Genomic DNA, 23,990 nt, shown 5'->3' with positions numbered 1-23,990 from the left:
GAAAATGCCAAGCAAAACTTTGGACCTTGTTGTTTCAAGCACTGTAGAAAGACAGTAGCCAGGTTGCACGCAGCAGTCACATAGATTTGAGCTAGACGTGCACAGAAGTAGAGCTACTTCCCTGCTATGTGGCTGCAAGCATACAGCAATCACAGAGGGAACCTTCTGTTCCTTAGTTGTTCCAGGAACTCCACTCAATGATAGTTGCTGCCCTAAACAGCTTAGAGTAAGCTTGAAGTAGAGGAATGTAACTATTAAGCAAAGTAAACAACACAATGGGACGCAAATTTCAGCTATACCCACTCACATATGAAAGTGTGATTAGCGTTCAGAAAGGACTAGCTAAATGGAAAGAAGAGGGAGAGGGAATGAAGATAAAACAGGCAGGGCTGGAACAAGTCACCACAGAAGACAATACTCTGCATTGAAAAATGGCCTCTGCCAGTAACATCTTTGCTCCCTAAGGAAATTACCTGCTGCAACTGCTAAGGCAGGCTTCAGTTCCAACTTGTTTGCTGTTCATGTTTCTCCCTTTTTTTGCTTCAAATCCTCCACTTGACTACGGAAAAGCAGGGATGATGACAATAAATCCCATTTGTCCATCCATCTCCACTCAAGAGGGAAGCTATGTGCACCCAGTTGAATCCTATTTAATTTTCCCAACCTGTGCAGCAATAGCAGCCAAGAACCAAGGTCATAAATGTTTAAAATTCATGCAATTTCATGCACATCTAGCAAAAATTTTGCTATTTTAGTTTAGAGGTGTGCAACAAGGTATTTCTTCAGGTGCATAAAATCACCTCAAAAGACAGTTATTAAAAGAGGTGCCCACGGGATTTGGACAAGGTCACAGGAAAAAATATTTACAAAACACAGACTTAAACAAATATATACACATTATATCTATATATTAATATAGAGTATATATATTTTTATATATATTATTAATATGACTGCTCTATGGACAATAAGTTAATCATCCATAATCATGATGGAATTACAATCTTATTATAAAGTTTATTACAGTCTTAAGGATCTTGGGGTAGAAACAGATATTTGCTTATTACCATGAGTAAATGAATTAGGATTACTTTTCTTAGACAAAGTCCATTTCTTCACCACTAATAGTTTACAATGTGTTTCCAGATGGGACTTACCACCCCCACAATATGCAGCAATTCAGTGCTAAAGTAAAAAAGAAAAAAATGCAGCATGATGATGAGACAGTCTATTCAAACTTAGGGAAAAACTTCCATCTGCCACGGTAGATTTTGTCAGGACATATGCACATGGAAAATGACAGTGTCCCTTTAATACTCACAGAATCAAGAAAATACTTATATTGAATCTTTCAGCTAATAATTGATTTAAAAGTCATATTGATAATAATACATGAACCAATAAAATGTTGACTACATTCTTTACTTCAGCCATGTGTGTTCAGATACTTTTAGAAAGGTGTGCTACTGTAAAATACTGTTTTTAAATAAATGTCTGTCACAAAAACTGTTTATCCCAATGTTTCTGTGTGTCATAGACTACAAACCAAACCTGCTTTCCCAGCGATTTTAGCATCCCAAGCTTCTACATGCTTGTACACTCATGGAAACCTTCTTCCAAAGATTTTAGCACACTTGCCTCCTGTGCTTTGTAGTGGTCTCTGCATCTTTCTACTGTTACCAGAATCTACCTTTTCCTCCTGGACTACACTCATGATTAAAGCAACAGGGTTTCACCAAGTTTTTTATATCTCTGTTAACACATTAAATTATATTGGTTATGCTATATACACACTGATCAAAGACAAACCCACAAATGACTGTGCTTATTGCATCCTTCTTTGCTCAATGACCAATTTAAATAATTACATTATTTGATGTCTACTTAAATGAATATACACTAATATGATCTTACGCTAACCACAGGTCTCAATCCAAGTTCTTTAAGAGGTGGAAGAAGGTACATTTGAAAATACTTGGACATCTATTTTCAAACATTTTCTCCATTACTCTTAGTGGCTAACAGTGATAGCAACACGCATTATTGTCTCTCACTCTTAAAATGCTAGTTGCTATAGAAACTTGACACTGATTAAGATGAGGAACATGATCCTCAGAAAACATGCAGTGAACTGAAATTATTAATCCTGCATATTCAACCAACAAGGATGAGACCTTGCATTTTCACACCAGACAGTGATAGAACTCTTCATAGGCTTACAAATGGCATTTTAGAAATTATGCCCAAATGGACTTTTTCCAAATAATATCATACACGGAAACTATGTGACCTCAAGGAGGTCTTTTACATGTCTTTACATGACAGTTACTGCCAGCTATTTGATTGCTACCAAAAAGTATTTCAAAGAGCGTAAGTAAGAGCTTTCAGAGTGAGTATTCAGAAGCAACTGTTGACACAGAGGTTCTTATCCTAGCCCTGCTTTGTTTTTTTGTGTACATAAGCTGCAACAAATTTCCTTCTTACTCTGTGATGCAATTCTGAAATCCATCCAGCTGACATCTAAAATATCTCTGTTCACATTAGCAAAACACATGCATACTTTATGCACATCAACTTGCAGTCACAGTAAGGATTCTACCATTTTATTGCATTAGCAAAAATCATACAGCTTCAGCTGACATGGAGATCTTGTTACAAAGTTACATGTAGACCAAGTAACAATAAAAGCTGTTAACTTTCCTAGGTGACAACTTAATATTTTGAGGTCCAAAGTAATATTGTCTTTTTCATTGGAATTAATAGAAGCTTCTCTATTTGCATTCCCTCAGAGAGTGTATTTTGTTCAAAAAGCAAATCATGCAGGAAGGATAAATTTACTTCAAAAAGTTGCATATAAGAAGTGACAATCTTTATCATCAACTCCCAAAACGCAAGTTCTTCAAGCCAAAAAAAAGTTTCTGTAAACTTTAGAAGAAATAGAAGACCTCTCATCTATTTAGTCCTGCTATAAGGCCACATTGCACATTAATTTGATAAGATAAAAGAAATACCTGTTGGTATGGAGTATTAACATCCAATAGCTTTCTTTTTAAAAATCTGATTTTGTTACCTGGAAAGCTGTGTATTGGAAACTGTATTATGTTGTTTCCATGATAATTCTTATACAGTTCCTTATATAGAATCTTACTGTATGATACTTCTTACACAGAAATTTTCTATATAATAATTCTTACATAGAAATTTTCTCTATAATACTTTTTACGCAGTTTCCAGATAATTTTGCATACAAGCGAAGAACATTATAATTAAATGATTCAGTAGACTCGGTATTAGTATATAGCATACATCATGCAAAAAATCTTAAAATAACTAGCAGTTATTTTACTCCACGTTAAAGCCTATTTATGCAAGACTCCACAATTTCTACACAAACAGCAAATAATGAGATGACATGCAGAAAAGTTATACAAATTTTAACAATAAAGAAACCTCAGGTACATTTTTATTTTCCAGCTTGAGTTCAAGACAGTTGAAAGAAAAGAAATTTGTACACTCCAGTAATCTGACATGTTGTAGAGGGTCTTGCTGTGTTTGTAATCAAAACACATGCTTCATGAAACAGATTTTAAAAACCCTATACAATAAACCTACCAATAACTGCCCTCAACCTTGTTCAAATTTGTCTATTTCAGTGCAAATACACAACAAGAAAGAAGGGGGAAAGACAGAAAATGTTTGACATGAAATACCTTGTCTGTTAAAGATAGTTTGTTAGGAATAAAGTCCAGTCAGCAAAAATCCAATGGAAATCAAATCCCAGTGTGTGATTTTAATTACAAGGCTAGAACAAAAGCTTCTGTCACAGTCATCTACAGACTGTACAGCAGAGACAGTTACAAGTTTTCCTCTTGGTTGTGATTTAAGTTAAAGAAAAAGGAAGAGGAGGAGAAAGAGGAAAAAGTAGGAAAAATGAGAAAAGTATAGTATGATAAGATGAAATGCTCCACCCCTCAAGTGATGATGCAAAATTTCACACCTCAAAGTGAGGTTTATACTACAGTTACTTCAAATCCAAGTGACTATAAGAATGCTATAGAAGATACTACAATATATATACAATGTATTCTTGGTGTGTAGGGATTAAATGTTGGGATTGTCATATACAGAAAAAAACGATCCATGTTTTAAGCTTGTAAAAGCTTTGAAATTATTTTCCTAGCCACAGCAATTTAAAGCAGCAGAACAGCACATTCAGGAAGCATTACAAAAACAGAATTTTTTAATGTGTAATGCATGCCAAGTTGGGTCCAAATCATAAAGTCTAGAATATGACTAACAGACATCATAGAAGTATCAAACAGAAGTCAGTAGAAGAATCCAAAGGTCTGAGAGTCACATTTCCAAGAAAATCACCAGACTGACTTAAACAGTGTAAAATGTAGATTATTTGAACATGGGGTTTTTATTTGACTTCCAAGTTTCTAGGGTTTGCCTACATCATATTTCCAAGTATTTTTCTATAATAATAGTACGCAACAGATTTTATTTTAATTAAAGTTTAAAATTACAGGTAAGTAATGATTCCAGTAGAGGGGAATTTGGCAAAACATTAAACAGTGTGAGACTTGCCATAAATCTGAAAGAAACATTCAGCCTTCTGAAGTCTGTAGCTCTGTCTACACTGACAGTTCTTCTGCTATGGCACCAGGCATACACCATACCAGCAAAGCTTTAGCGATCTCGAGTCAGCTCTGAAAACCACCAGCTTTCACTTTTACTGGGCAAAAGTATACTTTGTAAATAATGTGATTTGTTGTTGAAAAATAACATCTTATTTGAAAATATGAAAAACCATTGCTAGGAAATAGGATGTCATAGTAAGACCTTTTTTTTATGGTGATATAACAAATTACTTTCCGAACATGTAAATGACAGTTGTTCTAAGTTGCATCCATCCTCTGTGTTAATTTGTAGGACGTTCAGGACTTCCATCTTTCCTCTTTGCACAACTGAATATCCCTGAAATTGGAAGGACTGTCCCTGATCAGGGCTGAGAAGACATAATGTACAGGAAGAAGAGGCAGGGATAAGATGCCTTTAGTTTTCCTCTGGCGCTACAGGTACCAGCAGAGCCAGCTCAGTATGAAGGAACGCAGGCTTGTTTCTCAGGGAAGTGACAAGACCCAACAGCAATGCTTTTGAACACTGCTGAGAAATGCAGCATCTTCTAAGCTTGCCCAAGCAGAACAGTGCTTTTAAAGGCAGCACAAGTGTTTTTGAGGGGAAAGAAATACTGATCTTTTAATTGGAAAGGAGAGCTAGAGACAAGGACAGCAAACCCAATGTGTATTCTAGGCACGTGTGCGTGCGCCAACAGTTAAGAAAAAGTATCTTTCTCTGATCCAGGGGATGTTATTGAACAAGACACCTAGACAGGGTAGCTCTCAATATTGGCAATATCTCACATTACTTGTTTGTGTATAATTCTCTCAAATGTCATTAAATTCAGGACAAGATTAGTCAGGAAATTTCAGAATAACAGTTGAACAAATGGTCTTGCCATATAACATTTAAAAGAAAAAAACTTAGAAAGTCTGCCAGTCCTCTTGTGGGAATAGAGGATATAGCAACTTTTTTTTTTTTCATTCTATAAAACATGTCCTTTAAATATTTACTAGTCTTGTATTTTCTACATGTGGCCACATCCCAAGCAAAAGCCCTCTACCTCTCACTAAAGTATGCTTAACAACATTCACTGCGTATGTAATAAGAGTATTAAAGGATCCAGATGTGAATTAGAAAAACAACTGTGTCTATTATAGCTGAATTTCAAACTACTGGAGTAAGATCAAGGAGGAAAGTTGTGGTTTATTCCAGAGCACCACCCACACAATTCTCTGAGTAGGTTACCAAATGACAGTAAATCTAACCAGTAAAATGCAAAACAAAGCTGTCACATCTGATTAAATTCCCAGTGACTGAATGGACAACAAAGAAGAGATTTTCTCTAACTTCTCAAGCTTTCAAAATAAACCTTGTATCATAACTTTCTAATTAACAACTGTTATTTTCTTTGGCTATAAAATATCACATATGATTCAACAAACTAGAGGAAGACTTACAGGACTATTGTATGGCAACAAAATTAAAGCTTCTCTTTTGAAATAGACACAGTTTGGTTTTGCACTCCAAACTTCAGAGAAGCAAAATTTCAAGACGCATTACAGAACAGGTGTTAGCAGAGAACAATACCTACACAGTGTTGTTGAAACGGCAACGACTGCGGTTTAAGCGATATCAGCAAATACACTATTAACTTTGAAAGACTATATAATCAGTGTTGTATTTAATTTTGAAAACCATTTGCTTGCTTTGGGAAGTACTGCCAGGCAAGGCAAATGTGTTAACTTCCGCCATTTCTAGGAGGAGGACCTAATTTCTATCCAAGTTATTTTTTACCTGTAAGGGACAACACACATGTATTTTCCTTAAATTTATAACCTGATTATAAAGGATTTGCTTTCAAAACTGGCAAGCAAGTTTAGGCACTCAGTCTGCAAGGCTGAGCCTGTCCCTGCCTGTGCAGGACAGGCACAACCATCACTGCTTTTTGTCAGGGCACAGGACAGACCTGTCCTTTTGATGGGTAGAGACCTCAGCGTACCTCTGCGAACTCTCTACTTTTCCTCAGGCATATACAGCCTCTGGTCTTCTCACTGGTACAAATTTGGGCACAGGTTCTCAAACTTTGGAACTAGCAAGCCACTGCTAGTGGCCTTTATCCCGGACTGAGGTTTCTGCGGCAAGCCGGAGCTCCGCCTGGCGTGCTCGACCAGTCAAGCAGCGGCCAGGTCACAGCCGCACACCAACAGCCGGGAAGCGGCCAACCCTCGCAAGCCCCTTTGTGTCTAGTCAGCTCCAATGTAAACTACGCTTCAGGAAAGCAGACTTCCCCAGCACCCCTTCTGCCAGTGTCACGCTTGCCCCCTGGCTCTTACAGCCATGGCGGGGGAGACTCTGCAGCGCAGGCTACTGCGTATTTAGGCTGAATCCTGCCAAAGCCACCGAAACGCTGCGCTGCCCCAGAGGCCCAAGGCTGGGGGACAAGAAGGGGAAGGCTGCAGGCACAGCCCGCCTCAGGCAGGGAGCAAGGGGCATCTCCAAGGGAGCAGGAGGGAGCTCACCGGCGGCTGCGGGAGGAGAGAGGGCCGCGGGACGCTGTGAGGGGAGAGGGCGCGGGAGGCTGTGAGGGCTCTGGAGGGGCAACGCTGCCCGAGAAACGGGGGCCTGCCGGCCGGCCTGCCTGCCTGCACACCCCACCCCACACCCCCACCGGGCTGAGCAGGGCCGGGCGCGCCCGAGGGGGCTGCTCACAACAGAAAACCGCCTGACCTCCCTGCTCACCGCCGCGCCGCGGAGCGGAGAAGCGCAGCTCCCACCACCGGGACGCACCTGCCCCGGCCAAGCCGACCGGCGGCCGCCTCTACGCCTGCGCCGGCTGCAGCGCCGCTCGCCGTACCTCCGGCCCGCCAGGGGGCGCCGCGCGGCCGCGCCCGCCCTCCCCCTCCTCCCGGGTGCGCGCGGCGCCGCTCGTCGGCGGGGCTGGTCTCCGCGACAACAGCGCGGCCTACCCGGGCGGGCCGCCGCCGCCGCCATGGGGAAGAAGCACAAGAAGCACAAGTCGGACAAGCACCCCTACGAGGGTGGGTGGGCGGGTGGGCAGGAAGGCCGCAAAGCGGACTCGGGCTCGGGCTCTCGGCCCTCGCTGCCGCCCGCCCCGCCGCGGCCCGGCCGGGCCCACCCTCCGGGGCGGTTTGAAAACTTGCGGGTGAAGCTGAGGGCGTGTGGGGAAGGGGGGCGGGGAGAGCGGCCTTCGTGCCGCCAGAGGGCCGGAGCGGGGAGGCTGGGGCTCGACCCGGCCCGGCCGCTCCGCTGCCGGCGCGGGGGGAGAAGCAGAAGCAGCGGCAGTGGCCGGGTCCGGGCAGGAGGGGAGATCTGGCTCAGCCGGAGCCTTCGGAAGGAGGCCGGAGCGGCGGAGAGTTGCTGCGGCGTTGCTCGGGGCGAGTATGAGAGCTTGTTTTCTGCGGTGCTCACGCGGCTTGCTTCTCTGCTCTTTTAAGAGTACGTAGAAAAGCCGCTGAAGCTGGTGCTGAAAGTTGGAGGAAGCGAAGTTGCTGAACTCTCCACGGGAAATGCAGGGCTCGATTCCAGCCTGTACGAAGACAAATCTGAGCATGAAAAACACAAGGATAGGAAGAGGAAAAAGAGAAAGAAAGGGGAAAAACAAGTTCCTGGAGAAGAAAAGGAGAAAAGAAAGAGAAAAGTTAAGGTATGTATTCATGCTAGTGCACTTAAGGAAAAAAAAAAAAAGTGCTTCCACTTTCTCTAATGTTCACGTCAAAAGATGGGCAGGTGTGACTGTAACTTGTATCCTTAAACTGGAATACATTCAAACTCAGTATATTAGTTTCGCCGATTCCTTTTCTGCAGGTACTTTTATTAGAAAAAGGTGAGCGAAGTCGTCTGAAATTTCTCATCTTTCAAAAAATATTGGCGAGTATAAGAGCACAGAAAATTTAAAGGGGGGGAGGAATTCTGTCTCTAAATGAATCCGTCTATGTAAAACAGAATGAAGACTTTACAAGTTCTTAATTAAAAAGGGGAAAAAAAAGTATTTCCCTCTCAGGGTTCTTAACATGGTAAGTAATTGTAACACATTTATTTGAAGCATTATGGGTACCTCTAATTTTAAATTTCCTATTTCTTATTAGTTTTTCCAAAACCTTCAAAAATCATCTTAGGGGCTTTGCTGGAGACAATGCTCTGTGCAGAAAATAGTGTGGAGTCATTCCTATCATGCTATAAGTGGCTGTCTGTCACATTTTTTAAAAAAATAGTTCTGTGATACATTGCATTGTATAGCTGAATTACTTTATTGTCCAGCAGATGGAGACAGTACACAAAGAATACAAGGTTTTAAAAGACTTACAAACAATTTCTTTTTTTTTTTTAAACTGTATGAGATGGTTTTGAAAAATCCGGAGAGCATTATGTACAGTAATAATGCTGGTTTTGCAGGTTCTCTAAGTTTCTGTAACAATCTTTCTCTTTCTAGGAGGATAAAAAGAAACGAGATCGAGACCACGCAGATAGTGATGGAGAACAGGAAATGAAATGTCAGACCCCTCTCAGATTGGAATTGCCACCAGAGAAACCATTGACAAGTACTTTATCAAAACAGGAAGGTAGGTGGGAAAAAAAGAAATTTCTTTTGCTAATAGCAGTTTTTTCTTTAATTGACTCACATTTTATTGTTCTTTGTTTCTATAGCAAGTGACTTGACATTTTTTTCCATCTCAACGATTTTCCCCTATCTCATATAAAAATTTGAAATTATGTACTGTATACTTCTTTTGCAGAGTGGTGTCTAGTACCTATGTCAGAGTGAGCAGAATGTCAAGTAAGGCCAATGAGAAAAGTAGATCCCTTATATGTGTTGTGGGTTTTGCCACTGTATTCTTTTCATTTATGATGAATTTTCAAGTTGCATCACTTTTGTTTAGTTGGTTTCTAATATCTTGGAAGTTTAGTACCTCTTGCAGACGGTTCTGTCTCACACCCTTTCTCTCCCCCTGCTTCTTTTTGGTCTAGAGGTGGAGCAGACACCACTTCAGGAAGCTCTGAATCAACTCATGAGACAGCTGCAGAGGTAAATGTCTGTGCTACAGGCTTTCGGAGTTATGAAATAAAAATAACATACATTAAGGGAAGAGGTGTATAAAAAGCTGAGGGAAAATATTATTGCTAAATATATTGCTAACAGGACTGGTTTAGGAATTTAAGTACTAGTTTAAGAATGCATACTTATAACTTCTCAGCTTAGGCTTCCTGTAAACACCTCCAGTTTCAAATTTAAAGTACTTTTAAAAAACTTTCAAAAACAGGACAATTTTCCAATAGTGTGATGCTTTCTTTATAAGAACCTTTTTTCAGAGAGGCACAAGAGTTTGGAATGAACTTGCCAGAACTTCTTTTAGCTTGAGTTCTCTTATTTTTAGCATTATTTACTATAAAAAGGAGGTATGCAGCTGAAAACTTAAACCATGTTCTCTTATGGTCTTATTAACCAAATTTTTTATCTTTTGATGATAACAATCAGATTTGCAGAATTTGCAGTTCTTTCAAGTAGTCTGTGGTTTAAGATACTCTTTCTTGACCTTAAGAATATCTTTGTCTTGTACAAGAGTGGTTGAAAGATCTTTTCCTTTACCTGCCTCACCAGATTAAGCTTGAAACTTTGTTTGCAAGTTCTCTCTTAACCTTAAATTTTCAAGACCTTGGTGTCAGTTTCAAGAAATGTAACAGTCAACTATCAAAAAGTGTGTGTGTTTGTTTTGGCTGCCTTTCCATGCACACAGAAAGCAGCAGCCGCTTTTGGATTTGAATCCTGTTTCAGTTGGAAGCTATTGTGCAAGCGTTCACGGGTTTTGCAGAATATCCGCACTCTGTGCTTCTGCAGTATGTGTAGCAAAATGCTTTTCACTGTTCTCTGGTAACCTGGCAACTGGGAGCAGAAATCCTTAAGTCATCAGTAAGCCTCAGGAAAAAGGCCTGAAATACCAAGGGTTTCACCAGTGTGCGTAGTATCAGCACTGGTGTAGGAGGCCAGTCACTTGCTACACAGTTTAGTGAAAAGCAAAAAAACAATGGTTCTAGAGGAGAGATGCTTGCCAGCTTATCAAGTAAGACTGATCCTAAGGAGAAGATACCAACCAACTGTATTTGATTTTAATGCTATTAGAAGCACCCAGGAACATCAGTGTATGTCAGAGATCACTGAAAGTCTTAGGAAATTTTAACATAAAAAAAAATAATTAAGATTATATAATCTGAAAATTAACATAATCATACATATACACATTCTATCACAAGTTTTAGCAGCAAGGTTTCCCTTCTGTTAATTTCAGAGTAAGCAATGAATGACAAGTATACATTCTTATGACATTTGTTCCCTTTATTTTTCAATGACTAATATAAAACCACTTTTCGAAAAGCCAAAACCTAAAAAAAAAAACAAAAAAAAAAAAAACAACAAAAAAACCCCAGCTTTTTTATTTTTTTATTAATCTTCTTGGGAATATAGGTAGTTATCAAAATGTAGAATTAACTTCTAAAATATGTTTGTAGCACTTTTTTGGTATGTGGGTTTGCATAGGGGATCTTTTCAACCATCAAAAGTGGAAGATTATGCTGACACACGCCATTTCCAGCTTTATGTTTTTGATTCCTTTTCAGCTTAGTCCTTTCCTTTCTATTTAATTCCAAGCTCAATATGTTCTTTGTTATAAGTCAAAACATAAAAAACTGTCTTTTCGTTTCTTAACAGAAAGGATCCAAGTTCTTTCTTTTCATTTCCTGTGACTGACTTTATTGCCCCTGGCTATTCCATGATCATTAAAAACCCAATGGATTTTAGTACCATGAAAGAGAAGATCAAGAACAATGGGTACCAGTCCATAGAAGAATTAAAGGTAATTCTGTAAATTTAATTTTGACTACAGCGATGTATTATGCTCAATTGACTTGAACTCTAGTATTTTATGAGAATATGAAGATGCCAAAAGAACCACGACTTCTGCCTGAAGAAATGCTTCATGTTGAATTTTGCGAGCGAGTAAGTTCTGGAAGTGAAAGAAAAAACACTTCTGGTTTGTAAATAATGCATCTCAAAGATGTGGATGGTTTCAGGTTTTATGCAGGATTAAACAGAACCTGTCAGTTTGTCCTTTAGCATGTCATTTTAGATCTTTACTGAAGAATAAAAATGTTAGCATTTCTGTCAGACTGCTCTCTTTTTTTGTTTCTTTTTTTTCTGGTTTTTTTTGTTTGTTTTTTTTTAAGGTGTTGCCTCTCAAGGAGTCTGGTGAATTTATTGGCTTTGCCTGTCTGTTACTACTTCGTCACTTGCCTCCTGTCACCTTTGTGCTAGCCAGACTTATCTAGTCATGTAGATCCACAACTAGTGAAGGCAAGATGAGCTCAGTCATGTTGGCAGCAACTGCTTAACCCTGTGCTGTAGTGTGTCTAGTGGATTTGAGGGCCTGTTTTGAAGGCCCCTAAAGCTTTCAAAAGATGCGGGGGCTTGTTTTGTCTTGTTTTCTTCAGCAGAAATATTCTCTAGTTCTTTACCGGGCTAGATGAGGACGTGACAAGTGTAATTTGTGTGTAATTAACAGTTGAACTTAGGCAGATGTTAGTAAATAGTGTTGCTTGTATTTTTGTGCACATTCTTTAGAGCTCCAAAACTTAAGAAGAATATTCCCTGTTGTTTCAGCTGTTTCTGGTTAGTTTTTAATTTTAACTTTTTTGTCTTTGTAAATAGCTGAAAATGTGATAAAACTTATCTACCTGTAGAAGCTCTGCAGTGAGTATAGAAGTGAAGTTTCTAGCTCAGTCATTCAAGAAATGAACTTCAAATAAGCATACATTTCTTTTCTTCATTGTAACGGAAACTTTGGTATATTCCTTATAATGATTTGACTTTGAATAGCAGCTTTTCTGTTTTTAAAGTTAGCTTTATTGTCTTTTTTAAGTTGCTTCCCTTTGTTTTAATGACTACTGATTGGTCAGGGAAGTGGTAATTTTAGCTAAGAGGGCTTCCATTAAAACTTTAAAAACTACTAAAAATACTGAACACTTAAGAATACTTTCAGGAAGTTTATTGGGGTGCTAGTTTTGAGACTTGAACCTAATTTACATACTTCTGTTTAAATTTTTAATTAAATAGATTTCTTTAATAATTAAAAATGTTCTTTGAAGTTTTTTTTTCCCTAAAGCTCAAGACACTGCATTTGCAACAAGGATTTTAATAAAGTATACTATAAAATTCTTTCATTCCAAAATTATTAATGTCTGTACAGGACAACTTCAAACTGATGTGTACTAACGCAATGATTTACAACAAACCAGACACCATTTACTACAAAGCTGCAAAAAAACTGCTGCACTCAGGGATGAAGATACTTAGCCAGGTAATAGAAAATACAAACCAAAATACTAAAAAATATGCTTCTTCCTTTTTGATCCTTCTTTCATTCCACTTTTCTTACAGGAGTCTCATGAAAATTAATAAAAACTTGCTTAACGTTTGTCAAATGGTTGCATATTGCAATTTAAGTAGTACATTGTTTTAAGGCTTATGCTTTAGTACTGCTACCAGATCAGTTATTGAAGAGGTATTTGCATTTAATATTTAATTTTCTAAGCTGCCATTCTACTTGCTAGTTTATGAAAGAACTGAAATGAAATCATTCTCTGTGGGTAGGTTACAAAAAGAATAATTCAGTTAGCAAATAAAAGGATTCTGGTGTTTTTTAGGAGAGAATTCAGAGCCTGAAACAAAGTATAGAATTCATGGCTGACCTGCAGAAGACAAGGAAGCAGAAGGACAAGGTGGAACTGCAGCAAACTGTGGAAGATGAAAATGGTCCTGGCAAAGACAAAGGAGAACCTGTGGATGGTGACACCAAAGCATTCAAAACACCTAGCAAAGAACACAAAAAGTGAAGTATTGTTCCAATAAGAATTATAGGGTACACCCTTTAAATGCAACTGAAACAGGATGATTTTTAGGGACCAAAGAGTGGTTGTGGGTTTCTCCTTCTGGTACTGCATATAGACTAAGACTTCATCTCAAGGGAGCAACATTTATATAAAGAGTCCTCATGTACCAGAAATAACTAAGTTTAGAATATTTTATGATACCACCATTTTTTTATGTAGGTAACCCTGTGCTGCTCATCAACTCCATTCCTTCAATTATTTTCTATTTTAGTGTCTATTTCACATAAGTAGTATTGCTTTGGAGAAAGCTTGCAGATGCGATCTTTTAAACATTTTGGTACAAATAACTATATAGCCTATGTCAAGTACTTTTTTTTTTTTTTTTTTTTCGCATAGTAGTTGTATTTGAAACATGTAAATGCATAGCTACAGAATGTATGCTTCCTGAAATATCTTTTAATATCTAGAAATACCCCTTTCAATGTTCTGAAATACTGGTGACTTTATTTTCACAGATTTGAAAATACAGATAGTAAAATTCAGAGTATCTAATATTTTATTTTACCAAAAATACCTTTGTTAGTTTTGTCGAAGTGATGACGTAAAATGTGGCAAAATGCTAAAGTAGGACATTAGTATGGCTGAAGTAAGCTAAACACAGAGACCTTTACAGTTACTAACATAAAAAAGTATTTGCTGATACAAATCTTTGTCACCTATTTTCACCAGCTATATTAAATACAGTCATATTAAATGGCGCTTTTGTGTTAGTTGTTTTGTCTACTAAAACAGTTTGCATAGTTGGCAAAAACAGTTTCATCACTGTATCCTTTTGTGATGTTTAGCCAATTGGTGTCTGTTAAAGCTAGTAACTAAGTTGCGTGGGTTTTATTCACAGGAAGGACAAAGATCTACTTGAAGACAAATTACGAAACAATAGCTTGGAAAGGGAACAAGAGCAGATTGATCGTATTGTTAGAGAATCTGGTGGAAAGTTAACAAGACGACTTGCAAACAGCCAGGTAAATCCTTGTGGATTTGGTAACTCCTTTCACTTTTTCATAAACCAGGCTTACTTAGCATCTTAAGTCCCTTGAAACTAAAGGTATGCTTTTACTACAGTTTATATAATTTTACACATGACTGATCATCTGTGTAACATCATACGGTTAAAATAAAAAAGGTGTATCTGTTGAATGCATGCTGAATTTCATCAGCAGAGCAAGTTCAGCTTAAATTTTCAGGAATTTTAGATAAAGTAGTAGAAAAGGATGAATATCAGGAACCTCAAGAAAATACACCAACTCTGACCTGCAAAAAAAACCCATAGTTCTGAAACAGCCACACATCTGATCAAAGGTTATTAATGTCACTGGAGAAGGAACCCAGTTTGGTAATACTGGGTCCATTTAATTTTCTGTATGAATTACATATTTTATCTCTTAGCCTCTGCAGAAACATTAATATTTATATAATTTCTTAATTCCTTGTGCCTATACCATAATAAAGTTACCTAGTGAAAATAAATAAGTTAGAGCAGCACTCACTTGTGACAGATCTTTCCAAATCCCTTTCCAATTCCTATGGAAAAGACAGTTTCACTTGTTGTTTTTATTAGTTTAAGGACCATGAATTTCAACTAATAGGTAAATTAAAATAGTCTGATCTTATTTCAGTGTGAATTTGAAAGAAGAAAACCAGATGGTACAACAACTCTGGGCCTTCTTAATCCGGTTGACCTTACTGCGGGAGGTAAGTTGGCATGGTTCAGGTAATAACCCACTTCCACCTACCTGGTCTGCTGCTTATTTGCTGGGGCAGAGCAGCAAATATGCTGGCCAAGAACTGAATGCTTCTTTACAGTCTGATAAAGATCTGAATTTAAAAAGCTGCAGCTGAGGGAGCACATAGATGGGGACCAGTTGTGGCTGTTAGGAGCAGCTGGAAGGAGCCTGCAGTAGCTGTTGCTTCTCCTTTTTTATGTCAGCTGTTTGTGGGAGCTGCAAGATTGCCATTGGAGAAGAGACTACCTGCCCTATGCTTGGGCACGTTTAATTCTTGGACTCCTTTTAAGTCTGGTCCACGTACAGAGTGCAGTGTCTGCTGACCCAGAAGGTCACAGATGTTCCAGAATTGGCCACTGAGAACTGAGTCCCAGATCATTTTGGAATGTCAGTGCCATCTGTGTAGTGCCACTAGCTAAAAGAATGCAGGTGCTTGACTAACTAACTGCCAGCTCATTACAGAGCCGAACTAACTAGGTCTGGAAGAGACAGAAACCAGGCTGAAAACTTGAATTCCCCCTTCCCCTATTTGTGCAGTAGGAAACATCAGAAAGAATAAATAAATTGTGGTCTTTCACATTAAGAATCAGATCCTCTTTAATGATGCAGCCTCTGTTAGGGGAGGACAGGAAGGAGGAGGACTGATAGTGAAAACATAACATTTAGGTTGAATCTTCTATACTTAATTAGTATTACCACTTACTTGGTCCAGATTCATGTTTAAGACTACACACGGTCATTAGTGTGAAGCATTTGGAGAGGAAAACACACTTTGAGAGTCGTACCCCGTTTATTCTGAAGTTTCTGGCTACGAGTATTATTAAATGAGTTTGGACATCTTCCTATGTCACTTAACTACGCCTTCATTATTTCTGTATTTTGATATATCCCATTGTAGAACCAGGTTACTGCCCTGTAAAGCTGGGTATGACAGCAGGAAGACTTCAGTCGGGGGTTAATACTTTACAAGGGTTCAAAGAAGATAAAAGAAACAAGGTTACTCCAGGTAAGTGCTGATTTTTTTTAAAAAATATAAATCCTCCTCCTTATATAAACAAAATATGTTGATCTCATTACTAGCACACAAATAGTTTGGAACTGGTTTTTTTAATGATAAAGCACATTATTGCACGTATCTATCACACAACTAAACAACACATCACAAAGTCTAGCTTAATTTACACATACAGAAGGGGAGGCACATTTAATAAATGTTCATCTGTATTGAGAAGATGAACTATTGAAACAGCATAGTGGGGAGCCTGGGAACCTGTTACTGGTGCCAGACTGAATTTTCATGTTGCATTAAGGCACACAGTATTGTTAATAAAACATTTGTAAATAAAAATGCATGATATAGATGTTACTAAAAGATGTAACAGCGTGAACAGGTGGTATTCTGTGAAAGTTTGTTTTTGCCATAAGAAATATGTTCCTAAAAGTTTCTTTTGGGGGACTGTTTTATAAACCCTTCTCATTTTTATCTGATACATGCATATCAGAGGTAATAATTAGTACTGTCATTACTCATTAGTGACATACTTGAATTACGGACCCTATAGTTCCTATGCTCCAACATATGATTCTACATTTGCCAACATAAGCAAAGAAGATTCTGACTTAATCTATTCAACATATGGGGAAGACTCTAATCAAGGATCTTTCAGGTAATCAAACAAGTAGGATGCATATTACAGCTTTCATGTAGAGGAGCAGTTATGGGCTATGTCTTTACTGTTGAATGATGTCACTACTTTCTTTGTAGCCTACTGGGTTTCATTTATTTGTTTTATAAGAGGATTTGCCTGTAAAGTGAAATTAGCCAAGATTGAAGGATTTTGATGTTACTGATGCATAGGAACACAGTCTAAAATTTAAGTATATTTATGACTAACTCTGCAAGACTTGCATTCAAAGCCAGAAAAATGTTGAGTGGTACAAATGATTATACAGACTGGATTTTTTTAACATTAATGAACTTAATTACTGCATTGAGTGAGACACATCTTTGTTAATGTCAAATACTGAGCAAACTACTGTAGTCATAGTGGGAGAGCTGAGTCCAGAGGTAGCGATTCCCAATTTAATTCTTAAATAGTGTGTACACTGCTTGATTTTTTTATTATTTACTACAGTAAAAATAATTAATTCTCATTGGTTTTATTATTCTTGTTTATAGAAACTTCAGAGTTAAAGTCCTTTTGTTTTATGAGAATCTCAAAAATAGAACACGCAGTGGTATAAATTCATATGAAATGTGGGAATACTTAAGTAAAGTGCAAATGCTCAGGGACTGTGCAAGTTTGCTTTCAGTTCGATGCAGCTGCCTGAGGCAATATACTTTTCCTAGTTTTTCAGTTTTTGTTAGGAATCTGGGTTCCTCGGCTACAAAAGGCATGGATGATTAAACTAAAGCAAGCCATTTAGATCAAATTCTGTGCTACTTTTTGTGTTTTCTATGCTGTACATATTAGTTTGACTTTACTTTTTTCCATTGAATGTCTGGTTTGGAAGTAGTTACCTTAACTATCTTTTGATCTTTTAGTATTCATGACTTTTTGATGAAATCGCAAGATTATCCTTTCTTAATGGCTGATAGTTTGCTTGATGTTCTAACTAAAGGAGGACATTCTAGAGCTCTCAGAGAACTAGAAATGGTAAGAGTGGATTTGTGTACTGTCTGGTCTTTGGTTTTAGCACACCAGCTATAAAGCTAGAGAAAGATGCTGCTGCTCCTATTGATAGGCACCCTTTTAATTGGTAAAATTTGAAAGTGAACACTGATCTTTGTCTCCAGTGGATGGATTTTCTGGAAAGGGATTATTCTGATGTGAGTAGTGAAACGTGAAAATTAACAAAGTATTGTAGATAGAGACAGAGTCACACGTTCTTTCTCTGTCTGCTCTCCCACTCCCATTAGCACTAGCTCCTGTTCCATTTAAGTAAGAAAATATCAATAAACAGTTGTTTAGAAATGAGGTGATCATGGACGGGTTTTCTTGTTGCCGTGGGAAGTTTATCACGTTCCTAGCAGCTGCTGTTTAGTTCAGGAGAATCAGTAACTACTTTTTCCCTTTACTTGGTGCAGTGCTTTTAAACTCAAATATATGCTATGTAAAAATACTAAAGAGCTACCCGTCAAATTCATAGGAGATTTCAGTACCTGTACATGCCAAACATGACTGAAATTAAAGGGGCTGATTTGACAATCTTAATTGACAATCCAATAATTAGTTGAGAATCTCCACAAGACAGTTCCTGTTAACTAAAAGTCGATCTGAGTTTCACATCAGTGTTGCAATAAACAGATCATAGCCTTTTACTAATGGGTCAAATATTAGCTAAATTAATAGTAGAAATAGTTCATGGATCAAAGATCAACCTTTAGCCCCAGTTCAGACCTTTGCTTAGCATTACTAGTTTAGCTCTTTTCTAGTACTCAATAATGACACTGACTTGCAGGGTTCAACCACTACTGTTGCAAGTATTGAGAGAAATATGTTATGTATAGAAACAGAATACATTTCGGCCTCTAATAATCATCCTCCTTTTTCTTTCTGCCCCCCAGTAAATAACCTCTGATGTGACATCACTGGGGAAAAGCATGTGGACTTTGCAAAAAGCAATAAAATGTGTGCTGTAAAAGTGTATTTTAGCAAATGTTAATATCTGAAGAAAGCCCTCTAAAAAATAGCTACTTTGTAACTTGCTTTACAGAGAAAGCTCATTATGACATTGTATATTTACCTCACTTTAAAAATACTGCATTTTGTAAGGTTTTACTTTAACCTTAAAGAAAAGATTAATTTTAATGTATTCTTTAAAAATCCTTTCTCTATTCAGCCATTGGAGGAAGCTGAAGGCCCACATGAAAGAAGCAATGCAATAAAAGACATAAAGGTAAAATTTTTCTGTATCAACTAACTACTCTAACCACAGTTATAAAACTGCCTACAACTGTAAGGCCTATGCAGCTACACTGAGACTTTGACAAGCTGTAAATACACACTATGTGACTCGTGACAGCGGCATGCTCTTTTGTAGGCATTTGGAGAGTAAGAATCTCCAAAAAGTTAAGTCTTAAATGAGACTGTATGTCAAGAGAACTGGAAGAAAATGCTTATATATTTTTGTTTGCTATTGTTTAACTATGTGTTAGGTTGGCAGCTACAGTTGTTTTATTCCTATGTTAATCTGGTTTGGTTTAACAGGAACTTGTAATATAAGCATTAAATATCACACGATACATAGCTATTTTTGAGAAGTTTCTGAAATACCTTGTGCCCCTATAGGTATACAATATATTTCTCAAATCGTTCCACACGAACTTTATTCAGTTAGAAAAAGCATAGCACTAGTTCTAGGGAAAGGACTACCCTCCTGAAGCCTTCATCTGCACCCAGTTCCCAGGTTGGTTTTGAATTTTGGCCTCAGATCTTAAATAAATTCTCTTTTAGGTGAGCTCAGGGAATTATTTTTTTTACTGGGATGCTGGTCTTAAGTTACTGTATCATTTGTGCATGCCCCCAGTGTTTTTGGCAGATGCCATTTTCTGTGTGAGTATGAAATGGAATAGTAAACTGAGTAACTGTAGAAAGTTTCACAGGGTGTCTTTTCACCTTTCCCTCTATACGTTCACATTTTTGTGGAGCAGACTAATTTTAACTAACTTTGTGTTCTGATTTTCCCCAGACAATTTTATTGCTTCAAGGCTGGTGTAAATATTATCTAAATTATTAGTTGCTGCTTTATTTTATTTTTTTTAGATTATGGAAATTGATATTGGTGCCAGGCTGGACTCTACTAGTAATGACAGACTTACAGCACTAAAAGCAGTTACAAACTTTGGCATGCCTATAGAAGAGTTTGAGTCTGAGGGTGAGTTTTCTTGGTAATTGCACTTCTGGTATGTCTGTACCTGTTTCAATTTCTCAATCCTTTTGCATAGTCAGCAGTACCATATTTTATATCGTAATATAAGTAAATATACTCTCTTACTAGTTAGGACTTTTTGTTCTTCATTAAACAGAGGCTGAAATCTTCCAGAGGAAACTTGATGAAACAACAAAGCTTCTGAGAGAACTCCAGGATGCTCAGAACGAACGACTAAGTACAAAACCACCCCCTAATATGATTTGTCTTCTGGGTCCATCTTACAGAGAGATGCACTTGGGTAAATACACTCTTTCTGATCACTCTTGCAGGATTGATCAAGTCCCAACTTGTATCAACTCCATGAAAAACAAAAGTTTAACAGTTATAGTGCACAAGACATGCCCTGTTAGGCCTAGAAGATTTATTTACTTTTTTTTTTTAATGTAAAGCCAGATGAAAGTTTTGAACAGTAATTACAAGTATTTTGTCTTTATTAATAAATTTCCCTAGAACTGACTGGGAGCTTTCTCTATGCCATGGGGCAGATGACAGCCAAACGCCTCTAACTCCGTGATTCTTACAGTGTCTTTGAACAGAGGTTGCTTAAGTATTACCAAGTTCTTATTGTAAGGCTGGCTTTATTCCACGTTTGATCTAGTTATCAGTCTATTGTATTATACCAATTAATACCAGTCATACATTCTTTAATTATTGGAGCAAAGCTTCTTTTCTCACAGGTCAGTTACACAGCCCGTGTTAATAGCAGACTTCTAAGATAGACTGTGTGCAGAGGGTATCTGTTTTGCAAGTAAAACTAATTTATGCAATATCAACTACAGCATATGTGGTCTAAAATAACCACCTCAGTGTGAAAATTCCCCATTATTGGAGAAATATTACCAAGTTGGTATTACACCGAGTCTCAACCAGATCAAATATTACCTTTCTTAAAAAGTTTAAGTACTTACAGCTTCCTTCTGGAGGGAGAACCGCATTTGTAACAACAAGAACAGTCTCTATAGTTTATATGAAAAACTAAATGCTGAATCCTGAAAGCCAGGCATTACTAACACAGCTGCTATGTGGGTGCCAGCAGATCTCTCCCAGCTGCTGTATTAGTGTGACCCAAGCATCATTAGCATACTCTTTAATTTGCTGTGTTTCTTCATGGCAGCAAGCCTTGGTCAGCAGCTGTTTCATTCCTCCTGTTCTTCTTAACCATCTCTTTTATGGTTCCCCGTATATCTTGCATGATTGCACACAGTACAACAAAACTCTTCTGTTGCAGAAACATTATTTAATGCAGTTCCATTTGTACTTAAATCGCCAAAGTGTACAGGGTGAAGGGCTCAATTCGGTGATTTCATGTCTATATACAGCATATAAATATATCCACCTATCTTTTCTAGCTGAGAGAGTAACCAATAACCTGAAAGAACTCGCACAACAAGTGACTCCAGGGGATATTGTTAGTACATATGGAATCCGGAAAGCAATGGGAATTTCAGTTCCTTTACCTGATACAGAAGAGAGCTGGGTAGATTTGACAGAGGGTGAGTATACAAAAATGTAGTGTAGCATCTGTTCAACTACAGCAAAACCACATCTGCAAATCATTAAACTGACTTGTGGTAGAACTTGCAGTAACTTAGTTCCAACTTTCAGTTCCTCCCCCTTTTTAAAATTCTGGTTCTAATGAAAAGTTGCTGTGTTTGGTCTCGGTCCAAAATTAATCATTTGGATCTATGGAACTTTGGTTCAACTACATAAAGTAGTTATTTTACCATTCATCTTACAGCGTTGCCAAATTTTAAATCTTGGCAATCCATTCAATTTTAGTTTTTCCATGTAGTGTAAAGTTACAAGAGTTAAAATTCCTTACTTGCTAAAACAAGGACATCATGCTTCCTTCTGCTCCAAGCTTTTGGCTGTGCACACCTTTTGCTTAATTTGGCCAGCTGTAGTGCTTTGTAAGTTGGCAGCATCAGTTCAACTCAACTCATCCAGCCAAAAGGAACTACTGTTTTTGCTGGATTAAGGAGTCAGGTCAGTGGAAAATCTTAAGTGCCAGAACCACATCTCCCCCTTGTGGCACATAAACTGTAAAAGCATACCCAGGGTTTGTGTTCATCCCCAATTTTTAAGGCAGGTAAGAATTTCCTTTCAAGAAACATAATTCGCACAACAACTTTACTCAATCTGTGGTTTATAAAAAGTTACAGTTAAGATGTTATTTATGAGAAGAGTGGGATTACTTCAGGAACTTATCTTTTCAAGGAAACTGCTCAAGAAAATTTCAAAATTATTGAGCAATTTCTTTTTCATAGCACTGTACAAGAGAGGCTGTGTAACAGAACCAACTGAAGCAATCTTTTCTTGTACTGTTATAGAACGTACAGCTAACTCAGGACTATCTCCACAAATAGCAAATTACTTTAGGAGTATTCTATTATATATGCATTTCTTTCATTTAAAAGTTCTATATGCTAATTGATCTGGTATCCGTTGTAAACTTTCAGACTTTCAAGAACCTAGAAAGACTGTCACCATCCCTGAAAATGACTGTGGTCCAGTTACAGTCTGAAGCTCCAGTTAAGTTTACAGCTGTTTGTTTGATTCTATTTAAGAACCAGATAAACTTCCTTCAGGTGCATTCACTGAGCACTTGTATATTGTGTGTTAAACTACTTTTGTTTATTAAATTTTGGAACTGATGACATTTGAAATTGAATGGTTTGTATTGGAGTTACTTCTGCTACATAAATGCACTAAAGTATTCTTTTTGCATTCCTTATTATTTTAAAGCAACTCTGCGGCATTTAAGTTTTCCTAGATTAAGTGTCTGGAAAAGTCAAAGCATAAGTGAAAATGTGCCTATGTATGGTGCAGGGACTCAACCAAAAGTTTCTAAAAGCAATGTATGGACTCTGTATCTGAATCTGGTTGGGGCAAAAATCATTAGTGTCTGAACATGCAAGTTTCCCTTTTTAAAACTACTGTGCAACTCTTATGATCATGAGGAATAGAAATAAACTTTTTAAATAAAACTGATGTAGCCTGATGAATTAACAAAAGATCAGCTTTGTGAGACTTTGACTGTGGATGAATCTCCTCTTTGAGAAACACCGCCATCTGCTCATAGTATTCTGAAACTTGAGGGCCAGCTTAGAAACATACCATGATGATCAGGTGAGACTAACAAACCCACTTGCTGCCAGTAGGTAAAAACACCAGCTTTCAGGCACAGAGGAGAATTCAACCACTTTTGCAGGATTATATATGGACCCAGGGACTTTTGTACAAGTCAGCTTTTCCCTATGTTCGTCAGTTACTTCTGTGCAGTCATGCAGTGCTATACATAGGTTCTACCACAGGCATCCTTAAGGATTTTTAAATGTCACTTCTTTTTACCCCATGGTTTCAGTATAACCTTGCACTCTCAGGAATGACATGCAGTGTTTCAGCTCCATCTGATGAGCAATTGCTCACATGCCCAGGGGCATGGAATTGAAACAGAAGTAATTTACAGGCAAAGCATGATGGTGAATTCCACCCTCTACCCCCAGTCTTAGGGTCCTCATCATCCTTACACTCCTTCCTTCCTCCTCTCCAAAAACACCTGCAGAAGTGTTTGTTTAATTGTTTTTAAACTTTCATGATTCTTAAATTTCATTCCAAAAAGGGTGAACTGTTAACCTGAATTTTTCTCCAGGAGTTTCCATTGTCCCAGAGTAGTTCTTAATAAAGTCACCACTAGAGCTTTTTTCACAGTTCTAGGTAATAGCAGCTGAAATAATACCACTCCAG

At 37.9% G+C, this 23,990-nt stretch overlaps 2 protein-coding genes across 3 annotated transcripts in view; one reads left to right on the top strand and one right to left on the bottom strand.

Annotated features, from left to right (window-relative positions):
* NKD1 (NKD inhibitor of Wnt signaling pathway 1) overlaps positions 1–7,445 on the bottom strand; it is a 294,264-nt gene extending 286,819 nt beyond the window's left edge. For both annotated transcript variants that reach the window (XM_075040211.1, XM_075040212.1), the window contains exon 1: positions 7,354–7,445. The gene's annotated coding sequence lies outside the window, so the exon portion shown is untranslated. The remainder of the gene's footprint in view (positions 1–7,353) is intronic.
* A 61-nt stretch (positions 7,446–7,506) lies between these two features.
* On the top strand, positions 7,507–22,961 carry BRD7 (bromodomain containing 7). Its single transcript, XM_075040210.1, has 17 exons — positions 7,507–7,664; positions 8,082–8,290; positions 9,077–9,206; positions 9,613–9,670; positions 11,348–11,492; positions 12,882–12,992; positions 13,339–13,523; positions 14,423–14,546; positions 15,201–15,276; positions 16,207–16,314; positions 16,843–16,975; positions 17,854–17,965; positions 19,152–19,208; positions 20,075–20,186; positions 20,338–20,481; positions 21,593–21,736; positions 22,703–22,961. The coding sequence occupies exons 1-17, from the start codon at positions 7,616–7,618 to the stop codon at positions 22,765–22,767; spliced, it is 1,962 nt and encodes a 653-aa protein (XP_074896311.1). The 5' UTR covers positions 7,507–7,615; the 3' UTR covers positions 22,768–22,961.
* The last annotated feature ends 1,029 nt before the right edge of the window (positions 22,962–23,990 follow it).

Source organism: Buteo buteo, chromosome 11 (genome assembly GCF_964188355.1).
Source record: "Buteo buteo chromosome 11, bButBut1.hap1.1, whole genome shotgun sequence".
NCBI classification, from domain to species: Eukaryota; Metazoa; Chordata; class Aves; order Accipitriformes; family Accipitridae; genus Buteo; species Buteo buteo.
This window is presented reverse-complemented; position numbering and strand designations above follow the sequence as displayed.

Coding starts and splice junctions, on each gene's coding strand:
- BRD7 (XM_075040210.1), top strand. CDS start 7,616: ATGGGGAAGAAGCACAAGAAGCACAAGTCGGACAAGCACCCCTACGAG. Junction 7,665..8,081: donor GGACAAGCACCCCTACGAGG/GTGGGTGGGCGG, acceptor TGCTCTTTTAAG/AGTACGTAGAAAAGCCGCTG. Junction 13,524..14,422: donor CCTAGCAAAGAACACAAAAA/GTGAAGTATTGT, acceptor TTTTATTCACAG/GAAGGACAAAGATCTACTTG.